This window comes from Loxodonta africana, chromosome 26, assembly GCF_030014295.1.
Source record: "Loxodonta africana isolate mLoxAfr1 chromosome 26, mLoxAfr1.hap2, whole genome shotgun sequence".
NCBI lineage: Eukaryota > Metazoa > Chordata > Mammalia > Proboscidea > Elephantidae > Loxodonta > Loxodonta africana.
In genome coordinates this window covers 23,518,622-23,534,647 of record NC_087367.1, presented here as the reverse complement: position 1 = coordinate 23,534,647, position 16,026 = coordinate 23,518,622, and the positions used below count along the sequence as shown (strand labels likewise).

Sequence of the window (16,026 nt, the reverse complement as noted above, 5' to 3'; positions counted from 1 at the left end):
AGGACTTTCATTGTACTTAAATTAATTCTGAACATATGAGGCCCCTACAGGATCTGTTCCTCATCAACCTTCCCAACTTCATTGCCCGCTTGCCTCTACTTGCTCCAAACACACTGCCCTTCCTTCTGTTGTTCAAACTTACCAAGCTTTTTCTTATCTTAGGACATGTGGCCTTGCTAGTCACTCTGTACTTACCACTCATTCCCTTGTGCTTTCTCATCCTTCGGGATCTCTGTGTTCAAATATAACCTCCTTGGAGAAGCCTTTCCCGACTACCTCTTAGTCACTCTCTAGCAAACTATCCTGTTTTATTTCCTTCACAGTACCAACTATGATCTGAAATTATCCTGTTTGTTGGTTTATTAATATCTGTTTTTCCACACTGAAATGCATATCCCACATGGGCAGGGACCTTGCCTGTCCTGTGTTCACGGTTATATCTCCAGTACCCAGGACAGCAATTGGGATATGCAAGACCTCCAAAAGTATCTGAGAAGGGGATGACTAAGTCTCCAGCAAAGCATGGGAGAGATGAAGAGGCTGAAATATAAGAGTGAGGAGTGGGCAGAGTGAGATCCCCTGAGGAGGCAGGAACTGAGAGAATAAACCCTGGGCTAGAAGAAAGAAGCCTCTTCTACTGAGAGAGGAGAGCGCAGATGTGGTTGTATACCATAGAACAGAAACAAGAAAGCATACAAATTGAAGAAAATATAATTAAAATCACACATATGAGATATAACTTTTTACCTGCTGTATTAACTAAGGCGAAAAAGACATGCTCAGGATGGCAAGGTTATGAAAAAACGAGTACTTTTGAACACAGAAATAGGTATAATTTTTGGAGGGACAGTAGTTTGGCAATAACTTATCAAAACTATAAAATGTGCACAGCCTTTGACTCACTCAGCCACATCACTTCTAGGAATTTATTCTAAGAAGATGTTAACACTAGTAGGAGTAGGAATAGGGTAAGTGATGATAATGGTGATGATAGATAGCTAAGACTTGCTGAGCACTTGCTATGTGCCAGGCACTGTTTTAAATGCTTTGTATCATGGATCATTTGCTCCTCAGAACTATACTTTCAAGTATGCCCTATTAGCATCCCCATTTTGCAGATGAAGAAATTGAGGCACTGCAGTTTTAAGTAATTTGGTCATGTAGTAAGTTTGAAAAGCTGTTTGTACAAGTTAAGAACATTTGCGGTGTAGTGAATTGCTTTAATGTGGCCTTTCTAGCCATGGTGTTGTAACTTCTACAAAATGACTGAGTGGAACTATGCAAATAAAGTCCTTGTGGCCCACCAAGGGGATCAGACAGTTTTGTTAATGTAAATAAAGTGCATGGAACCCTTGTAAGAAATTGGTCAGTTTTACCATTCTGCTAGGCTTACAGGGAGCCAATCCCAGAGGCTGGAGGGGACTTCATTACCATTAAGAAGATCCAGGAGTAGAGCAGAGCACATCTTTCGGACCGGAGGTCCCTGCACTGAGAACCTCCTAGACCCAGCAGACACACAGCTGTAACATTCAAGACAGCACAAGATGGGACTGGCAGGCTAGGCTCACGGACTCATGGAACAAGAGAGTGGAGTGCCTTTGGGCACGAGGCTTCCTGGCAGAGTGAGATGCCTCCAGACTCTTACCGGTGGAGCTAAAGTGCTGTGTGACACTCGCCTGAGTGGGGCAGAAGCCAGGCCCAAGAGTGAGGGCTGAGGGCTGAGAGTGAGGGTCAATGTCTGAGAAACAGGCCTGCCTGAGGGCATGGCCGAGAAGAGCTGTCCTGATCGAAGAACTGCATCCTGAGTCCTTCCTATTACTTCCAGGCTGATCCTGAATTGTAATCTGTTACTTTCCTAATAAACCCGTAATTGTGAGGATGATCTGTGAGCTCTGTGTGGCCACTGCAACAAATTATCAAACCCAGTAGAGAGTGGTGTGGGAGGCATGGCTCATGTCAGAATTGGTAAAAAGGTTGGAGAGTGGAGGTATGTCTGATCTTCACCTCATAGGGATCAGCTTTGGACTGATGCTGATGATTGTCCACCCACCTTGTGAAGTTAGAGGACCTCTGATGCCATGCCATTTTTATAACACTGCTCTTTACTAAAATGAAGAATTAGAAATTACATAAATGTTCATCTGTAAGTACTGGTGATATAAGAGCACATATACACATATAACATTATACAATGGCAAACACTGAAAATTATAATGTACATTATAACAACTATCTAGAAAGGACATTCATGACATTGTTCAGTGAAAAAAAGCAAGTGTTAATAAATTGAGGGTGATCCTACTTAGATAAAGTGAAAAACATGTATCTATTTGTATATATGAATGTGGAAATAAGCCTAGAAGGACTTTCATCAGTTTATTGTAAATTTCTTTCAAATAATGGAGAGAAGAATAAAGAAGTAAAAATCACCTCAAATCCTGCTATTCAGAGGTGGACATTTTTGATGGATGCCCTTCTAGGCATCTTTCCACGTACATATACACAGTATTTCTTCCTAATAAAGCTATTCAGAAAATATAGAGCAACACTTTCCAGTGTGTATTCCTCTGAACTGGAGCCCTGGTGGCCCAGGGCTACAGCTGCTAACCAAAGCTCAAATCCACCAGCTGCTCCTTGGAAACCCTATGGAGCAGTTCTACTTTGTCCTATGGGGTCACTATGAGTCAGCGTCAACCCCACAGCAATGGGTTTGGTTTTGGTTTTATTTCTCTGAACACTAGTATAGTGTGAATATTATCAAGTATTTTTTGAAAGGAGTTCCTGGGTGGTACAGTAGTTAAGGCGCTCAGCTGCTAACTGGGAGGCTGGAGGCTCAAGTCTACCCAGGGGTCCTTTGGAAGAAAGGCTTGGCAATCTGCTTCCAAAAAATCTGCCACTGAAAACCCTATGGAGTAGTTCTACCCTGACACACATGGGGTCATCGTGAGTCAGAATCAAGGAGACAGCAACGGTTACTTCTTGAAAAAAAGAATTCTGTGGTCAGTAAATTGGGGTTACTGTATCAAACAACATAAAAGAGATTTCTCTTTTGTGTGTTAACCTGCAAGACCAGGGTAGACCATACAAATAATCCTACATTATTTGGCCATGGAATGCCTTAGGAATTAACCTTTTACCACAAATCCTGTGCTCCAGGCCCTCTGATGATGTTCCTTGCACATGCCTTTTGCTTAGCTATTCACTCAAGAAATACTTACTGGACATCTGTACGTATAAAACATGGTGTGTCCACCCTTTTAATTCTTTCCAAACTTCCAAATCTCACTGAAATCTTGCCTCTTCCATGAAGCTATCTCAAGCCTCTTTGGCATGCAATGACTTCATTCAAGATGAGCAAGCTGAATTTCTAAATTTGCTCATACGCTTTGGTTATATTTAGAGCAAAGCTCAAATCCTCTGGATTCCTCACAATGCTTTGTACTCATGAAATGGTTACTGCTTCAATAAGTTAAAGCAGGAAACGATTAAACTGAGACTGCACAGCTCAGGCCACCGGAGCAATCATCTATGTGACAATCTCTAATTCTGATGGCATGTCCTTCCTCGAAGAATCAAGTTCTGTGTTACATACAGGACCAACTATTTCCACTGCTTATTACTGTTAACCTGACTATACTAGGCCCAAGATGGAATGACTTATGCTAAGTCCCACGCTGGCAAACAGAAACCTAGCTAGTTTTTATTTCCTGTAAATGCCTGATCTTCTCAGGAGCCGAAACCTAAGTCTACCAGTCCGCACTTGCCACCTCGGCTACAGTATATAACCTAGCTATGAAATTGAAACTAACCAATCACTTATTATCATTTTTTTTTATTGTGCTTTAAGTGCAAGTTTACAAATCAAGTCAGTCTCTCATTCGTATACATTCGTATACACCTTGCTATGTACTCCTAGTTGCTCTCCCCCTAATGAGACAGACAGCACATTCCTTCTCTCTACCCTGTATTCCTCTTGTCCATCCAGCCAGCTTCTGTCCCCCCTTGCCTTCTCATCTCCCCTCCAGACAGGAGCTGCCCACACACTCTCATGTGTCCACTTGAGCCAAGAAGCTCACTCCTCACCAGCATCATTTTCTATCCCATAGTCCAATCCCTGCCTGGAGAGTTGGCTTTGGGAATGGTTCCTGTCTTGGGTTAAGAGAAGGTCTGGTGACCATGACCTCTGGGGTCCCTCTAGTCTTAGTCAGACCATTAAGTCTGGTCTTTTTACAAGAATTTGAAGTCTGCATCCCATTGCTCTCCTGCTCTATCACGGATTCTCTGTTGTGTTTGTTCCCTGTCAGGGCAGTATTGGTTGTAGCTGGGCACCATCTAGTTCTCCTCGTCTCAGGCTGATGCAGTCTCTGATTTATGAGGCCCTTTCTGTATCCTGGGCTCATAATTACCCTGTGTCTTTAGTGTTCTTCATTCTCCTTTGCTCCAGGTGGGCTGAGACCAATTGATGCATCTTAGATGGCCGCCTGCTAGCCTTTAAGACCCCAGATGACACTCACCAAAGTGGGATGCAGAATGTATTCTTAATAGATTTTATTATGCCAGTTGACCTAGATGTCCCCTGAAACCATGGTCCTCAGACCCCTGCCCCTGGTACTCTGGCCTTCAAAGCATTCAGTTTATTCAGGAAACTTCCTTGCTTTTGGTTTAGTCCAATTGTGCCGACCTCTCCTATAGTGTGTTGTTTTTCCCTTCACCTAGAATAGTTCTTGTCTACCATCTAATTAGTGAATACTCCTCTCCTTCCCTCCCTCCCTACCCTGTAACCATCAAAGAATATTTTCTTCTGTGTTTAAACTATCTCTTGAGTTCTTATAATAGTGGTCTCCCACAATATTTGTCCTTTTGCAACTGACTAATTTCACTCAGCATAATGCCTTCCAGATTCCTCCATGTTATGAAATGTAAAACTAATCAATCACTTTTTGCCTAGCATTATTTCTTTGTTCTTACACCACTTTGCCCGTATAACTCTGGTCTCTTCCACTTGGCTGTCGGAGCTCTTGTCTGACTTCCTGACCAGATGCTCCCCCCAACTCCAATTCATGAATTGCAAAGAGAGCTTATGAGTTGGTACACAAATTTAATCTTGTGGAAATCTTTTTTTTAACATTATGAACAGGTTTACTCCAAAGCCTGCGCTGTTAACCACTATATTTTGTCACATTGCCGTAGAAACTTCAAACCTAAAGCCAAAAGTCAAACCACAAAGGTTAGGGACAAGTGGCATGAATGCTTGGTCACAGAGGAAAAAAAAAATTTCCTTAATCAAATACATACACTTTGAACTGATTCTATTAAAGTCAACTCGAATTATACTTGCTATCTTAAATACCTTCCTGATTCTCAGGTGAATATTTAAATCTGCCACAATGTGAGGGCAATCATATTTACTACTGTCTCATTTTCAACTGTTGTTAGGTGCTGTGGAGTTGGATAGGACTCATAGTCAACCCCATGTACAAGAGAATGAGATGCTGCCCATCCTGCGCCATCCTCACAATCATTGCTATGTGTGAACCCACTGCTGCAGCCATTGTGTCAATCCATCTCTTTGAGGGTCTCCCTCTTTCTTGATGATACTCTACTAAGCATGATATCCTTCTTCAGGGATTGGTTCCTCCTGATAACTTGCCCAAAGTACGTGAGATGAAGTCTTGACATCCTCGTTTATAAGGAGCATTCTGGCTGTACTTCTTCCAAGACAGATTTATTCGTTCTTTTGGTAGTCCATGGTATATTCAACATTTTTCAGCAACACTATAATTCAAATGCATCAATTCTTCGGTCTTCCTTATTCATTGCCCAGCTTTCATACGCATACGAGGCAATTGAAAATACCTTGGACTGTGTCAGGTGCACCTTAGTTCTCAAAGTGTGACACCATTGCTTTTTAACACTGTAGAGAGGTCTTTTGCAACAGATTTGCCAAATGCAATACATCGTTTGATTTCTTGCTTTTTCCATGGGCACTGATGGTGGATCCAAGTAAAATAAATTTCTTGACAACTTTAATCTTTTTTCCATTCATCGTGATATTGTTTATTGGTCTAGTTGTGAGGATTTTCGTTTTAGGTCTAATCCATACTGAAGGCTACAGTCTTTGCTCTTCAACAGTAAGTGCTTCAAGTCCTCTTTGCTTTTAGCAAGCAAGGTTGTGTCATCGGCACACTGCAGGTTGTTAATGAGTCTTCCTCCAATCCTGATGCTACGCTCTTTTTCATACAGTCCAGCTTCTTGGATTATTTGCTCATCACATAGATTAAATAAGTATGGTGAAAGGGTACAACCTGATGTGCACCTTTCCTGACTTTAAATCAAACAGTATCCCCTTGTTCTGTTTGAATAACTTCCTCTTGGTCAATGCACACGTTCCACATGAGCACAATTAAGCGTTCTGAAGTTTCCATTCTTTGCCATGTTATCCGTAATTGGTTATGATCCATACCGTTGAATGCCTTCGCATAGTCAATAAAACAGATAAACATCTTTCTGGAATTCTCTGCTTTTAGTCAAGATCCATGTTTTATCAGCAATGATATCCTTTGTTACATATTTTCTTCTGAATCGGGCTTGAATTTCTGGCAGTTCCTGTCGATGTACTGCTGCAGCCATTTTTGAATTATCTTCAGCGGAATTTTACTTGAGTGCGACATTGATATTGTTCAATAATTTCTGTCTTCTGTTGGATTGCTCTTCTTTGGAATGGGCATGTATCTTAGTTATCTAGTGCTGCTATAACAGAAATACCACAAGTGGATGGCTTTAACAGAAAGATTTGTTTCCTCACAGTAAAAAGGGGGCTAAAATTCCAAATTCAGGGTGTCAGCTCCAGGGGAAGGATTTCTCTCTCTGTTGGCCTTCTCATCAATCTTCCCCTAGACTAGGAGCTTCTATGTGCAGGGACCCCAGGTCCAAAGGATGTGCTTTGCTCCTGGCACTGCTTTCTTGGTGGTATGAGGTCCCCTTGTCTCTCTGTTCACTTCTCTCTTTTATCTCAAGAGATTGCCTCAAAACACAATCCAATCTTGTAGACTGAGTCCTGCCTCACTAATACAACCGCTACCTATCCTCCCTCATTAACATCACAGAGGCAGGATTTACAACATATAGGAAAAGCACACAATACGGGAATCATGGCCCAGTCAAATTGATAAACACATTTTTGGGGGGACATAATTCAATCTATGACAACATGTATATGGATCTCTTCCAGTCAGTTGGCCAGGTAGCTGTCTTCCAAATTTTTCGGCACAGATGAGTATGTGCTCTCAGGAACTTTGCAGCATTCCATTGGAATTTTCAATTAGCAAAGAATCAAAACCAAAACCAGCCCAGAGAAAGGCAAGCTGGTATAATTTTACTAGTGCTGAAAGGGCTATCTACTCAAAATACTGCCTTTCACTGACTTGTGGGCATGTCTAAAATATGCAGCATTAGATTTTTGTTTAGGTTAAGCCATTATTTCTCTGAAAAGTCCCAGCTTAAATGCAAGTATCTTACTATGAGTTGGCTTGTTAGTACGGGTGATGAATTCCCTAGTTGGGCTTGAAGGCTGTGGTTATTAACCCTGCTGCACAACAGAATCACCTTGGAAGCTTTTAAGAAATACAGACAGCCAGGTCCCTCCCAGATCAATTAAATCAGGGCAGGGGTAGGGTAGGGGGAAGACAAGATGCGGTGAATAGGCAGGCATCAGTATTTTTTTTAAAGTTCCCAAAATTATTTTAGTATGAAGCCAGGGTTGCAAAATGTGCTCGCGAGGAACGTGATGTGGGTCCAAATGGCGTGTAAGTGTTACGAAAGGTCTGACTTACAGGTGCTGCTCAGACAGAGAAGTCTCAGGTTATACATCAAAAATTGGGTAACTGCGTAACAGAGGAAGTTGCTTAAAAAAAAAAGACTATCCAAAAACAGGTGTGGAGCACACGACTCACAAACTGGAGGTGAGAGGCTCTTAGCTGGGTTCAAAATTCACCTCAAACTTTAATTTTCCTTACAGAATGTCAGCCTTGATACTGCATTGTCTCCACTCAAAACACATAGCTCATTCTTTCAACTGGCAACACATGATTTATACAGCAGGCTCTTGACCACATATGTTCCCCTGCTCTGTCATATGCCCAGCTGAGACAATTCAATATGAACTGATCACTTATTCATAGCCATTCATTCCTGTAGATATTTTAGGATCTATCAACTTAGATAATCAGAAAAATATCTACCCAGGTCTCACTGGTGGAACCTCTGAGAGAGATACTTTCACTAAGTTATATTCCCTTAGGTAGACATGAAAAACCATAACATGAGTTAACACTGATGCCTTTTCATTTCATGACCAATAATGAAGGTGGTATCACTCTGCATTGCTGACTGCTCCTTATATAAATTCTGTTCTGTTGTTAAGTAGCTGTGGATCTTGAGAAAGTTCATCTTTCTGGGCCTTAGTTTCCTCATCTGTAAAAGGTGGGGGATAACACATACCAGACAGGGGTTTTGTGAGGATTTGAACTAAATATGTAAATTATGTAGCACAGTGACTAAAGCACAGTAGGTATTCAAATTTCAGCCACTAATAAAAAACAATGTTTCTTTTCTGAAGAAAACTTACAGTGTAAGATGATCAGGAATTATCATTTCAATTATAAACTTCTGATTTGAAACTTTTAGAAAATCAAGCTTCAAAATCTCTGGGAAATTACTATAACGTAATCAAACCTTGATTGAAGAGCTATGGTATATTCCGGTCAAATGCTCAGTGGTTCAAAAATTATGGAAATATGTTCTACATCTTACCTTTCCATTTCTTGTAAAATGCTTTTGATGTCTTTTCCTAACTTAAACTTCTTCCCAAATGGAATGTCAGAAATAATAATATTGACACTTTCTGAAGGCAATGGCAATTCTGAAATATACAAATCAAAGCATTCTATTACAGCAACTTCAAATATGTACAATCCAAATAATGAGAAAACTGAAGTACAAAGAATTATTTTTGCATAGTAAATAAAACTTAGTGTTGTTAATAGTGTTTCTAAGGAATCAACGAGATCCTGAAATACTTTCTAAATCACTAAAGATTAAGATGGTTCAGTTACTGAATTCTGTTCTTTGAAAATTGTTTTTTTCAAGTATGATAAAATATGACACAAGTTGAGCAGAATTTTTAATTAATCAGAAAATCCAATTCTCTAAACATATTACCTGAATAGAAAGCTGCCATATCTAGGAAGAAATGTATTAAGATATCTAGAAAAACCTTTTATAAAATTATTTTCTACAACATTACATCAGATACCATTCAGGATTCTGCAAACACAACAAAAAGAAAAATTCACAAAAAGTCCCTGAGTTCATGTAGCTTTTATTCCATGGAGTGGAGATTATTAATAAGAAAATATATACTATAATGACTTTTAGTAAAAGCTATTATGAAGAAAAGTAAGACATACCAATTTCCCCACACATTGTGAGATCCTTGAAAACTAAATGTTTGGTTTTAAATAATATATGTGGATAATATCAAATTATGTATAATATTGCAAAGAATAGGAATTCCAGAACACTTAACTGTGCTCATTTGGAACCTGGAACCCGTACATAGACCAAGAGGCAATTATTTGAACAGAACAAGGGGATGCTGCCTGTTTTAAAGTCAGGAAAGGTGTGTGTCAGGGTTGTACCCTTTCACCATTTTTATTCAGTTTGTACACTGAGCAAATAATCCAAGAAACTGGACTATATGAAGAACAGGGCATCAGTATTGGCTGAAGACTCATTAAAAACCTGCTTTACGCAGATGACACAATCTTACTTGCAGAAAGTGAAAAGGACTTGAAGCACTTACTGATGAAGATCAAAGCCTATAGCCCGCAATACCGATTACACCTCAACATAAAGAAAACAAAAATCCTTACAACTGAACCAATAAGCAACATGATGACAAATGGAGAAATGACTGATGTTGTCCAAGATTTCATTTTGCTTGGATCCACAATTAACACCCATGGAAGCAGCAGTCAAGAAACCAAATTACATATTGCATAGGGCAAATCCACTGCAAAAAGACTTCTTTAAAATGTTAAAAAGCAAGTGTCACTTTGAGAACTAAGGTGTGCCTGACGGAAGCCATGGTACTTTCAATCACCTCATATGCATGCAAAAGCTGGGCTACGTATGAGTAAGGAAGACAGAAAAGAATTGATGTCTTTGAATTACGGAGTTGGCAAAGAATATCAACTATACATACTACGGACTGCCAGAGGAATGGACAAGTCTGTCTTATAAGAGGTACAGCCAGAAAGTCACTTAGAAACAGGAATGGTGACTTCATCTCAGGTACTTCGCACATGTTATCAGGAAGGCCTAGTCCCTGGAGAAAGACATCACGCTTGGTAGAGTGTCAGGAAAAAAAGAGGAAGACCCTCAGTGAGATAGATTGACATACTGCCTGCAACAATGGGCTCGAACATAGCAACGATTGTGAGGATGGCTCAGGACCAGACTCTTTCCTTCTGGTGTACACTGGTCCACTATGAGTCGGAACTGACTTGACAGCACCTAACAACAACAACATAGTTGCTCTCCGTCTGAATAAGTTCTTTTAACATTTCTTATAGTTCTGGTCTGTTACTGATGAATTGTTTTAGCTTTTGTAGTCTAAAAAAAAGTCTAAGAAAGTATTATTTGTTTTTGAAAATATTTTTTCTGTATGTATTTTTATATTTATTATATTATCATTTTCAGTATTTTTTTTCTTATTCCTGACATTCTTAGACTTTTTTTTTTTAATTGTGTTTAGGTAAAAGTTTACGGCTAAAGTTAATTTCTCATTCAAAAATTTATACACATATTGTTTTGTGAATTTGGTGGCAATCCCCACAATGTGACATCATGCTCCCACTTCCCACCCCAGGTTCCCTGTGTGCATTTGTCCATTTCCTATTCCTTCCTGCCTTCTTGTCTTTCAGGCAGGAGCTGCCCATTTGGTATCACATATTTGATTGAACTAAGAAGCATGTTCTTCACATGTGTTATTTTTTGTTTTATATGCCTGTCTAATCTTTCTCTGAAAAGGGGGCTTTGGGAGAAAGGTTTTCTTGTGCTGTCTTTTGGCTGCATTATTTCTGACCAGAGGTTTGTTGTCATTCTTATCTTAATATCACATTATGTAATGTTTGTTTTTCACATTAAAAAAAAATAAATAAATAAAATAAAATAAAATAAAATAAAATAAAATAAAATAAAATTATTTTCTACAACATTACATTTTTAAGGGGGACTCCGACAGGTTAGGAACATGTATGCATGTTCTAAGACCAGAGAAAAGGCTACATAATTAATAATCGACAGAATGAATATTACCACTAAACAAAATTCCATGAATGTCTGATTATCGGATCTAAATTTCTTCCTCATCTTAGCATATGCTTCTCAGAAATCAGATTATCATAATAAGGTAACAGACACAATCTTAGTGTCTACCTTTTCGGAATACACTTCCACTTTCCACTTATTTTCTCACCCTTTGTCTAAATTAAGTTAAATATTCATAGGTAGAAGATGTCTTAATTTTCATTTTGAGTAGCCTCTGATTTTATAGAAATGTAATAAAATTTAAAGAATATTTACTAAGAGAAACTAAATACCATATAAATTTTTGTTGGCAGGAAATTAAAAAAAAAACAAAAAACTCTTTGTTATCTGAGAAAGTGAAGTCTACTACTTCCTAGATTTCTCCAAGTTCTCTTGTCTGAGTTTAGTAGAAAAAAATAAGAGTAGGTTAATAGGGGAAAAAAAAAAAAAAAAACCCAGGATAATATTCTTTTAAACCTAGACAAAAATACTTTTTTTTCCCAAGTTATGTTTTAAGTTAATGTACTCATTTTTTTTTTTACTCATTAGTTTTAGGGAGTTTATATAAGACACACCTGTTTGAATAATACTTCTATGCTCTTCACAAAGCTATTGAAGACACTGAACAAACACACTAGACGCTGAAAGCAATTATGTTTATCAGATGTTTTATATATACATATACATATATATATATATACACACACACCATGTAGTACATGGAACCATGTAGTAAATTTACTGGAGTTTAATGCCACATCTTTCTTTTGCCTTACAACACAAAATATGTATCACCACATGAATGAGCTACCAGGCAATATAACACCAAGTTTGTCCTGGTCTGGTAACAATTTTTTCTTCTAGTTGGTCTCCATTTTTTTTTACCTGCAACTCTCCTAATCTATACTGCATAATTTGCTGAGCCACTGTAAATAATTTTAGAAGTTGGAAGAATGAACACTTCACATAAAAGTAGAGGAAAATACACCATCTCACCGCGGCATTATACTGCGGCATTACTGGCACAAATAAAAAAACCAGGAAATAACAAATGTTGGAGATGGAGAGGCTGTGGGAGACTGGAACTCTCATGCACTGCTGGTGGGAATGCAAAATGATACAACCATTCTGGAAAATGATATGGCACTTCCTTAGAAAGCTAGAAATAGAAATACCATATGATCCAGCAATCCCACTCCTAGGAATATATCCTAGAGAAATAAGAGTTGTCACATGAATAGACATATGCACACCCACGTTCACTGCAGCACTGTTCACGAAAGCAAAAAGATGGAAACAACCTAGATGTCCAGCAACAGATGAATGGATAATCAAACTGTGGTACAAACACACAATGCAGTATTATGCAAGGATAAAGAACAATGATGAATCTGTGAAGCATTTCATAACATGGATGAAACTGAAGGACATTATGCTGAGTGAAATAGTCAATCACAAAAGGATAAATAGTGTATGAGACCATTACTGTGAAAACTCATGAAAAGGCTTACAAACAAAAAGAAACAATCTTTGATGGTTACAAGGGAGGGCAGGGATGGGGATGGAAAAACACTAAATAGACAATAGTTAAGTTCTAACTTTGGTGAAGGGTAAGACAGTACACAATATTGGAGAAGCCAGCACAACTTGTACAAGGCAAGGTCATGGAAACTCCACAGACATACCCAAACTCTCTGAGGGACCGAATTGCTGGGCTGAGGCTATGGGGACCATGGTCTCAGGGACATCTAGCTCAATTAGCATAACACAGTTTATAAAGAAAATGTTCTACATTCTACTTTGGTGAGTAGCATCTCGGGTCTTAAAAGCCTGTGGACAACCCTCTAGGATTCTCCACTGGTCTCACCCCTCAGGGAGCAAGGAAGAATAAAAAAAACTAAAGATACAAAGGAAAGATTAGTCCAAAGGACTAATGCACCACATCTACCATGGCCTCCACCAGACTGAGCACAGTAGAACTAGATGGTGCCCGGCTACCACCAATGACTGCTATGACAGGGATCACAACAGGGAGTCCTGGACAGAGCTGGAGAAAAATATAGAACAAAATTCTAACTCAAAAAGAAAGACCAGGCTAGCTGGATGACAGAGACTGGAGAAACCCTGAGACTATAGTCTCTGGACACCCTTTCACCTTGGTAATGAATTCACTCCTGAGGTTTACTCTTTAGCCAGATATTGGACAGGCCCAAAAAACAAAATGTGACTAAAGGGGCATACTGGCCCAGGGGCAAGGACTAGAAGGCAGGAGGGAAGAGGAAAGCTAGTAATAAGGAACTCAAGGTTGAGAAGGTAGAGTGCTGACATGTTGTGGGGCTGTTAACCAAAGTCATAAAACAATATGTATACTAACTGTTTAACGAAAAACTGATTTGTTCTGAAAACCTTCATCTAAAGTACAACAAAAAAAAAGTAGAAAAAAATAATTTTTTTCAAAAAGTTCTAAGAAGCGCCATCTTCCAATAGAGCATAAGGTAAGCTTTTGTTCACGTTGACTCAGAATGCAGGCTCTGGTGTCAGGCAGTTTGAGCTTGGCTCTGCCACTTACTAGCTATGGGACTTTGAGAAATTACTGCTTTAGCTTCCTCATCCATAAAGTGGAGTAACAGTACCTACCTCAGAAGTTAATAAATGAGGTAATATATGGACAGCATTTAGCACAGTGCCTACCACATAGTGAGCACTCAGTAAATGTTAGCTATTACTGTGTTGAAACCCTGTAGTGATTAAGTGCTACAGCTGCTAAACAAAGGGTCATCAGTTCAAATCCACCAGGCGCTCCTTGGAAACTCTACGGGACAGTTCTACTCTGTCCTATAGGGTCGCTATGAGTCGGAATTGACTCGACGGCACTAGGTTTTTTTTTTTTATTACTGTGGTTATTATTTATTTTTTGAGTTTTTAAAATAATTTTTATTGTGCTTTAAGTTAAAGTTTACAAATCAAGTCAGTCTCTCACACAAAAACTTATATACATCTTGCTAAAAATAAAAATAAAAACTTATACACATCTTGCTACATACTCCCAAATACTCTCTCCCTAAAATGAGACAGCCCACTCTCTCCCTCCACTCTTTTTCTTCGTGTCCATTTCACCAGCTTCTAACCCCCTCTGCCCTCTCATCTCCCCTCCAGGCAGGACATGCCAACATAGTCTCAAGTGTCCACCTGATCCAAGAAGCTCACTCCTCACAGCATCACTCTCCAACCCATTGTCCAGTTCAATCCATGTCTGAAGAGTTGGCTTCAGGAATGGTTCCTGTTCTGGGCCAACAGAAGGCCTGGGGGCCATGACCACCGGGGTTGCTCTAGCCTCAGTCAGACCATTAAGTCTGGTCTTTTTATGAGAATTTGGGTTCCGCATGCCACTGCTCTCCTGCTCCCTCAGGGGTTCTCTGTCCTGTTCCCTGTCAGGGCAGTCATCGGTTGTGGCCGGGCACCATCTAGTTCTTCTGGTCTCAGGACGATGTAGTTTCTGGTTCATGTGGCCCTTTCTGTCTCTTGGGCTCATAATTACCTTGTGTCCTTGGTGTTCTTCATTCTCCTTTGATCCAGGTGGGTTGAGACCAATTGATGCATCTTAGATGGCTGCCTGCCAGCATTTAAGACCCCAGATGCCACCGTTCAAAGTGGGATGCAGAATGTTTTCTTAACAGATTTTATTATGCCAATTGACTGAGATGTCCTCTGAAACCATGATCCCCAAAACCCTGCCCCTGCTACACTGGCCTTCGAAGCAGTCAGTTTATTCAGGAAACTTCTTTGCTTTTGGTTTAGTCCAATTGTGCTGACCTCCCCTGTATTGTGTGCTGTCTTTCCCTTCACCTAAAGTAGTTCTTATCTAATACGCCTTTTCCCACCCTTCCTCCCTCTCCCCTCTCGTAACCACAAAAGAATGTTTTCTTCTCAGTTTAAACTATTTCTCAAGTTCTTATAATAGTGGTCTTATACAATATTTGTCCTTTTGCAACTGGCTAATTTCACTCAGCATAATGCCTTCCAGGTTCCTCCATGCTATGAAATGTTTCACAGATTCCTCACTGTTCTTTATAGATGCGTAGTATTCCATCGTGTGAATATACCATAATTTATTTATCCATTCATCCGTTGATGGGCACTTGGGTTGCTTCCATCTTTTTGCTATTGTAAACAGTGCTGCAATAAACATGGGTGTGCATATATCTGTTTGTGTAAACGCTCTTATTTCTCTAGGGTGTATTCTGAGGAGTGGGATTACTGGATCGTATGGTAGTTCTATTTCTAGCTTTTTAAGAAAGCACCAAATCGATTTCCAAAGTGGTTGTACCATTTTACATTCCCACCAGCAGTGTACAAGTGTTCCAATCTCTCCACAGCCTCTCCAACATTTATTGTTTTGTGTTTTCTGGATTAATGCCACCCTTGCTGGAGTGAGATGAAATCTCATTGCAGTTTTGATTTGCATTTCTCTAATGGCTAATGATTGTGAGCATTTCCTCATGTATCTGTTAGCTGCCTGAATGTCCTCTTTAGTGAAGTGTCTATTCATATTTTTTCCCATTTTTTAATTGGGTTGTCTTTTTGTAGTTGAGTTTTTGCAGTATCATGTAGATTTTAGACATCAAGTGCTGATCGGAAATGTCATAGCTAAAAACT

General features: G+C 39.4%; 1 protein-coding gene across 3 annotated transcripts in view; it reads right to left on the bottom strand.

The window, feature by feature from the left end:
* Positions 1-16,026, bottom strand: part of THUMPD2 (THUMP domain containing 2) — a 69,221-nt gene that overhangs the window by 6,677 nt on the left and 46,518 nt on the right. For 2 of the 3 annotated variants that reach the window (XM_023555306.2, XM_003416119.4), the window contains exon 9: positions 8,812-8,920. In XM_023555306.2, the coding sequence (XP_023411074.1) occupies positions 8,812-8,920 (109 nt within the window). Of the gene's footprint in view, positions 1-2,050; positions 2,106-8,811; positions 8,921-16,026 lie in introns of all 3 variants that reach the window. The other variant, XM_023555307.2, reaches the window with a different exon arrangement.